The 8303-nt window shown below is 35.4% G+C and overlaps 1 protein-coding gene across 6 annotated transcripts in view; it reads left to right on the top strand.

Annotated features, from left to right (window-relative positions):
- Positions 1–8303, top strand: part of PIEZO2 (piezo type mechanosensitive ion channel component 2) — a 378661-nt gene that overhangs the window by 284797 nt on the left and 85561 nt on the right. For all 6 annotated transcript variants that reach the window (XM_015595755.2, XM_015595756.2, XM_015595757.2 and 3 more), the window contains 3 exons: positions 412–698; positions 1867–2015; positions 4125–4298. In XM_015595755.2, coding sequence (XP_015451241.1) covers positions 412–698; positions 1867–2015; positions 4125–4298 — 610 coding nt within the window. The remainder of the gene's footprint in view (positions 1–411; positions 699–1866; positions 2016–4124; positions 4299–8303) is intronic.

Here is an 8303-nt window from a genome sequence, read left to right as displayed (position 1 = left end):
CTCAGAGAAGTTAAATAATTTCTTTAAGATAATACTGTAAGAGCCATAAAATATCAGAATTTAAAATTAAAATAATAGTTTTGATTTGTATTATTGTTCCCTATTTATTTTCCTAGATTCTGCAGTACTTAAAGCTATCATGGATATTGGAAGTAAAATAGGTTTTATAAAAAGATTGGCATAAAATATTATCAAATTTATTTCTTTCGAACTATATCTCAGGAAAGTTGTAAAAATTGACTTTGATAAGTTATAAATGCTGCCTTGTTTACTAGAACAGTCAAAAATCATTCAAATCACATAATAACACATAAAATACATGCTTCTATGTCCCACATATGACACCCAGTATTAGTATGGTTCTGATCAAGGAACCAGCTGAGTGTAACAGCACAATCTTCTATTTCGAAGATGACGAACAAGATATACAAGTAGAAGGAGAGGCTGAAGAGAAGGAGAAAGAAGAGGAACAAAAGGAAGAGAAGCAAGAGAATAAGAAGGAAGAGGAGGAAGAAGGGGAAGAAGATGATGACCAGGACATCATGAAAGTTCTGGGCAATTTGGTGGTGGCCATGTTCATTAAGTACTGGATCTACGTCTGTGGGGGAATGTTCTTCTTTGTCAGCTTTGAGGGTAAAATTGTGATGTACAAAATCATCTACATGGTGCTGTTTCTGTTCTGTGTGGCCTTGTATCAGGTGGGTAAACAATTATCCTCTATTTTTTAATCCTCACACCTGTCCCAAGAATATATGCAAGCTTCCTTTGACAAGACTTGTTGAGTTACTATAATCCCATGAACATATCGTATAGCGATATGCGATTCAAATATTACATATTAAGAATTTTAAAATGGGGAGTGACTCTCTTCAGCTTGTTCATTATTTTAAAATTTTAGATTCTAGAAATGTCTATTAGTTTTTCTAAATTCTTTATTTAAAAAATAAGCCTGTATAATTAGATTAAATTTTGAATAGTAATTTAAGAATAGTGGCTGGATAATACTGGATGACTCCCAGTTCATTTGTGTTTCAGACTTTGGAATCAAAGAACTGTGTGTGTGTGTGTGTGTGTGTGTGTGTGTGTGTGTGTGTGTGTGTGTAATGCATCAACTGTTTTAGTATTTCATTAATTAGAATTTATAAAAGATTATATCATAATTAACTAGCCTCCCCACAAATTTAATTTTAACTGATGACAGAAGTTTTAACTCAATGATAGAAACAAGTGCAATAGTAAAATAATTTTACAGGCAACTAACAAAACACACGAAACAACTATAATAAACAAGAGTATATTACAGGTGGAGATTAAACTATCTCAACTGAAGTCAATAAAGTTTTTAAATACTTTTAAAAATTCAGAGTAGATGTTGGCTAATGAATATCCACAGGCTTATGGTAAAAAGAGATGTCTTCTCTTTGTGGTGGTTTCACATTTTTAATCATATACCACTTTGAATTTTAAAACTGAGACAGTTTTCTCTCGGCATAAGCACAATGATGGTGGCATCTACTGTACCATTCCTTGAATGACTCCTATAGACCAGCAATCATGCTGAGAGCCTTATAAATGTTATTTCATCCTCTTAACAATTCTCACAGTAGGTGCTATGGAGGAGGAAACAGAAGCTCAGTGTGGTCCAGTGTCTTACCCAAAGACACAGTTAACTTTTGGTAGCACTGGGCTTCCAATCCAGATCCATGTAACTCTATGAGGAACAGAACCTCAAAAACTAAAAATGAAATAGATTTATTTTCAAGTATTTGTAAGTGTCATCACTTGTCTTGGTTGAATAAACCAGATATTTTCGTGAGTTTTCTTAAAACCATTTTTTTCTTGTTTATTTTTCAATGTCTGATTCAGGTGCACTATGAATGGTGGAGAAGAATTCTAAAATATTTTTGGATGTCTGTGGTTATTTACACTATGCTGGTGCTTATCTTTATATACACATATCAGTTTGAAAACTTCCCTGGCCTGTGGCAAAATATGACTGGATTGAAAAAAGAAAAGTAAGCAATTGTGGTGTATAATGGGGTATGAAAGTGACAAACAGGATGAAGACTTGATTGCATATTGTTCGAAACATTTTTTTGAAAGATTTTAGTAAAACATGTTATCAATGGCTATAAGTTCCTTGAGAACAGGATTCGCGTCTTAGTCATTTTGTGTTCTCAGTCTTGTCCTGATCTTGGCACATAATAGGGATTCCATGAGTATTGACTGAAAAGCAAGTTGACCTAAAAGTGAATTTTTATCCCCATTTTATTGAAATGGCATTTTCTAATGTCAGTTTCATGTGAAACACACCTATTTAGTACTTAACCAGTCATGCTTTTTGCTTCCCAAATTGGGCTCAGTTCTTCAGTTCATCAGTAGGTTCATGGACTCAATATAAAGCAATAACCTCTTCTTATTTATGTAGCTTGTGTTAAGATTTTAAAGAGTAGTTGATGCCATAGAAAAATAAATTTTTAAGTACTTATAGACTAGAAATGATGAAAATATTTTTCTGTACATGTAATAGATAGTACCCTATCCTTTCTAATTTGCTTCTCTAAATTTCTGAAATTAGTTTAGAAATTCAACCAAAATTGGGTATAGAGCTAAAAATAGTTTGGTGGCTAAGAAAAAAGCTTAAAAGGAAAGAATCACAAAGTAGTTAAACTAACACATATTTAACATTTATTTAGGAAATATTTATTGAGTGCCCTCCATGTACTAGATATTGTGTTCTGTGCCTGGGAACACAATAGGAAGCAAGACAGACAGAATCTCAACCTTTTGGAGTTTATATTCTAGTAGAGGAGACAAATCAAAACAACAACAACAACAAATACTTTATGTAAAAATAAATTATAAATTGTGACAAGTCTGGGAAGGAAACAGAGCAAGCTGAGGTAGTGGACAATGAGGGACACTAAACAAATGGAGTGGTCAGGGCAGGCTTCACTTAGGAGATATCATTTAAACCTCACCTGAAGGATAAGAAAGAGCTTGCTGTTAGAAAAAAATGTGTAAGTTGGGACCTGAGATGTGTAAGAATATCCCAGGCAAAGAGATCGGCAAATGCAAAGGCCCTGAAGCAGGACAGTTCAGCAAGTATGAAGAACTGAAGGAAGGCTCTCCTGCCAAGTGTGGAGAGAGAGCAGAAGGAGAAGAGATGGGAGAGTTCAGCCAGGCCCCTGGGACATGCATCGTTTATTGGCGGTAGTGGTTGGTATTTCATTCTTGGAGAAATTTTCAAAGGTCTTTAAAGCACCCTTGACTGGCTGAGAAAAAGTGATGTGTTAAAAGGCAAGGGTTGAAACAATAGACCTGTTAGCAATAGCAATAGTCCTGTGAGAAATACTGGTGGTTTCACCTGGAATCAGAGGCAGTAGAGACAGATAACGGAGGTGCACAGATTCAAGAGATATTTAGGCAGTGAAGGAAATGTAGATGAATGAGATGTGAAGGCAAAAAAAAAGAATGAAGGAAGACGTCCTGATTTTGGAATTTGGCATGGGGTAGTTGGTTGTACCAGGGGAGAGGAGATGGAGCACAGCCTGGCTGAGGAAAATAGGGAAATCAAGAATACTGTTTTGAAAAACTAAATATGAAATAACTATGAAACAACCAATTTCAAGTAGACATATGAGTATGAGAGTTCACAGGAGAAGCATGAGTTGTAAATGCACATTTGAGTCATTGGTATAAAGATTATATATTAATCCCCACGCTGAGATGAGATTACCTAGGGGGAAAACAAGCTAGAGAAGGACTCGACACTGAGCCCTGCAGGTATTTCAGCATCTGGAGACCCAATAGAAAAGGAAGAGGTAACGACAGAAGAGGAAAGCCAGGACATTGTGTTGGCATGAAGATTATGATTTGTTCAAGAAGAACTAGAGGCAAAATTAAACAGATAGAGGAGCAGGCATCCTGAGGTTGTTATTTGACCACTGTAAAAGCAAGTAAGTTGGATTGGTGGAAACAAAAGCCAAACTGGAATGTATGGAAGAGTGGGATGCAATAGTGTACCTGGGGAGGGAGAAAGACTGATGTAATTTATAGTGAAAAGAAGGTGTTTTCATTGCCCAAGAAAGATTCTTGCCAATTCATTTTGTTTTGTTTTACAGGCTAGAAGATCTTGGCTTAAAACAGTTCACCGTAGCCGAACTATTCACGCGTATATTCATCCCAACTTCCTTCCTGCTCGTGTGCATTTTACACCTTCACTATTTCCATGATCGGTTCCTGGAACTAACAGACCTAAATTCCATTCCCAGCAAAGAAGACAGCACCATCTACAGGTGAGCGTGTGCAAGAGGCTCATGCCTCTGCTGTCAGGAAAGCAGCCTTAATTCCTCGCCTTCCCTTGGCTGCTTGCTGGAAGCCAATAATCTAACTTTCAACCTTGAACTTTCCATGAGTATCAACCTATGAGCAAAAAAAAAAAAAAAAAGATTTTTAAAAGTGTAGGATATTCATCAATCAAGAAAAATCTTTTAGTCAGCAAGTAGATTTGAATATTTGTGAAGGGAATATAATTATTACTAATTGCCAACAATACCTTTGATTCTTTTTCTTCTAAATGGGCATCTTAATTTTCTTCTCATTGAAAGTTTCTCCAGTATGTAAGAAATTTTTCTCACCATTATTCTTATTATCATGTTTCTGAGACTTCTTTCACATAATCAAATAGAGTTATAAGTCACAATTTTTCCAGAAAAACAAAGATTTTCAGGACCATAGTTTTGTAAGAGACTATACAGCTCATCAAAGATTTTACCAGCCTAAGGAATCACAATATTTGGAATGGAGGGAATGTGAAAACTGGATTTTTTCCACAGAGTTCCTTTTAAATATATAGAACATCATTTAATTATATAAGTTCTGAAGAAGGGCTACAGCCTCATGTCAGGATATATTTCCCATTTCTTCAGCTGCTACATTCACAGCCCTTCCTCTCCACACCATAGCAAGAGAGAAAAGATCTAAATGATCTATAGCAGTCTGAGGTCACTGCTTGCCTTCCTTAGAGCCATGGCTTATCCCTAAGTATTCCCTTAACAGTTAATTTTCCAATAAAATTTAAAAGATGAGGAGAGGGTATACAATTTAAGTACATTGGCTTTCATTTTTAGTTCTGTGGGAAAAAAAAGAGTCGTCTGGAACCTTAAGGAATTTGAAGGACTCACTCCAGTTTGGTATTTTGGGATTTCATGCAAAAGTTTAATATAAAAGTCCCAAAATTTTAACTTCAATCATATTATATATATATGCATCTTTTTAGCAACCTTTCCCCATTGCACTATTTTTCTTACTAATATTGTTCACCTCACAGTACTTTTTGTCTTTAGAGTTCTAATTATAGACTGTATTAAAGTCAAAATGAAGAAAAAGAAGAATTTACAGAGTTGAGATTAACTGTCATGCTTTGCTTTCTCTCTCCTACCTCCTTAGTAGATGTTTTAGGGGAAAAAAAAGGGACCACAAAGTAGAAATAATCAATTTATTGTATTCTGTAAGTTGATGCCAGCACTATTGTTTTCATAAATATCCAACTGTTCTTTTTCTGTTTTGACCATCGTTTGCAAGTGCTGTGTGCATTCTACACATATGTATGTGAGGAAAGGTCACCTATGTCTAGAGAAGAATTTTTTGTGTTTAGGCTTACAGAATTAGTAAAGTTAGCATTATGTAAAAGTTTTATGATATACATAAGAAGAAACTTTATTATTTCTAAGTTGGCATTCTCAGGTATATCATTTCACTTTATATTGATAAAATATATATTATATTGTAATTATAATTCTGATGTAACATATACTTAATGAGACTGTACTAAATATCCATTACTTATTTAAATATCCATCACTATAATGTGTCCATAATTTGTTTTAGAAAGTATTGTGATGCATATAGAGATAAAATGACTTTTTTTAAATTTTGCTTTTAGAAACCATAGAGAACAATATGTTGAATATGGTTATTTAGTAGTACTTTATTTTTTTAGTTCTGGGAATGGAGCAAGAATTAATCTTTTAGATTATATTTTATATGATAAATGTAATCTTAAAATTTAAACATTTCAAATTTTTAATAAAGCATGTGAGACGAAAAGAGATAAGAAGAGTAGAGACTTGTTATCGTTAAGCATTTTTCCTAAATATGTCTAATTTCGTGTTACTACTGAATTTTGCTGCCTAGACTGTTCTTCAGTGCATGAAATGTGTGTTGATGATGACACACCTGATGATGTAAAGCTTACGAGACACAGTCTACTTCATTCGTCTCTGCCTAACAATCTTCTCTTTCTCTCTCCAACCTGTCTCCCCACTGCCTCCGCATGCAACCTTGTGCTTTCATCTCTCACCTTGTAGCCATGCCAAAGTCAATGGGCGCGTATATCTAATAATAAATAGGTGGGTACTTCAGTGTTTTCTCTCTTGTTTTTAAAAACAGTCTCTTGGTGTGTTAAACATTTTACTATTTTGAAAATGAAAAATTACATCATCAGATGGTGGATGATGGTCTTCAGGTATGCTCATGGATGCATTTTGCAAACCGACCTGTTTAGTGTTTATATTGAATGGTACCACCAAGTGGATTTGGAGGTTGCCAACGGTCTTCAGCTGGTGCTCAGCCTTTGGTCTTGGTTCAAACATATCCAATTAATTTCATTCTTTGGTAGAAATAGTTCAAGGCTTGCCTGAGAGCTAATTTCCCTCTCGAACACAGAATTGAGAGCTCAGCTCAAGACCCACCTCCTTCACAAACCTGCCCATAAGTGCCAACTTCCCTGCTAAAAGAAATGGCCTTTCCCCTGAATTCCCATAGCTCTTTCTCATTGCTGCCTCCTGATACTCGCCTCCCAGCCCTCTCTCTGCCTGCTTGTCTTATCTCCCTGGCCAGAGGTGTCAGCTCCTCAGGCCTGGAGACCCTGCATATATCACTAAGGTGTCCACATATCATCTACATCGGGGCCTTACCCATTAGTTTTCCTCAATCAGTATTTCCTAAATGAAGTAAGAATAGTCACAACAATATATGGTGAAAAGAAAATTAAAACATCAATTTCTTCAAATATATCTCTACTTAAAAGATCAACATATTGAAGAATGATATTTTACATCACCAGATTTCACAGTATATTTGTGTACCACGAAAGGCGCAAAGATGAGCATGGCTCCATATCTTAGATGCATGTCACCTAGCTGGGGAGATAAAACATGCAAATGAACACACATTAAAAAAAGTAAGCTTTGACAATGTGTATAGATTTGTCCTCAAGTGCCCCAAGAGTACAGAGAAGAGATCTTTTGGAATTTGATTTACTAAAACTATTCTCTCTTTATTAACTAAATAGATTAAGATATCTAATCCCATGTCATTAGTAATAAAGCCAGTAATTGAGGTAATAGAAACATGTAGTTTGCAATAAATGCAATTAACAAAAAAACTCTGAAAAATTTGTTGTTTTTCTATTCCGTTCACTTTTCTCTTAGGTAAAATCTTAAGGCCGACACCAAATAGCAAACCTTAGGAGGCAGAACTTCTAAAAGGAAGTGTGAAAAATTAGTGCATCATTGTACAGATTGCTGAAAGAGGAATGAGGAGTGGCTGGTTCTTTGGGGGAGCCAAGTTATCGACAGCCTGAGAGAATCCCAGGTTTTTGGCTGATAAATACAGAAGTAAAATACAGACTCTAGCTAAAAATCTCGAGCAACTATTTTAATCTTATCCCTCCAAACATACGAAACCATTCTCTCTTTCTCTTTCTGTGCTTCTCATAAAGTATTTACCATTTGCTTTATGAGGAGATGGCTAGGACACCAAAGACAGCAGGGTGTTGGTTTGATGGGCTCTGTCAGCAGAGCTTGATTCGAGTTTTGGTCCTGATTGTCCCAGATTTATCTCTTGAGAGAAAACCTATGCCTGTTAGCCCAAGTCACAAGAACAGTGAATTCACTTAAGAGTTCTAGAATGATCAAGATTCAAAGTCACCCAAAATAATTAAAACTCGAAGCATTCCAACATTGGCACTATCCTCTTTCTAGTGATATCTCTCATTTTTGTCTGAATATTAACATGTTTAGAAAGGCCAGAGCTGTGCCCCAGAGAAAACATTACCAAACAAGCCCAGTTCTCACCTGAGAATTTGTGCTTCTGAAAGGCAGCATGGAAGTGCATTCCAGTTTTGAATAAGGCCTATTTTGTATTAGAATGATAGGGTGAATGCATTTATTAAGTAAAAAAGCTTTCCTTTTCCAATAATTTATTTTTTTATGCTCACTGTTGTTTTACAAGAAAAA

This window comes from Pteropus alecto, unplaced genomic scaffold (genome assembly GCF_000325575.1).
Source record: "Pteropus alecto unplaced genomic scaffold, ASM32557v1 scaffold146, whole genome shotgun sequence".
Classification (NCBI taxonomy): Eukaryota; Metazoa; Chordata; class Mammalia; order Chiroptera; family Pteropodidae; genus Pteropus; species Pteropus alecto.
This window is presented reverse-complemented; position numbering and strand designations above follow the sequence as displayed.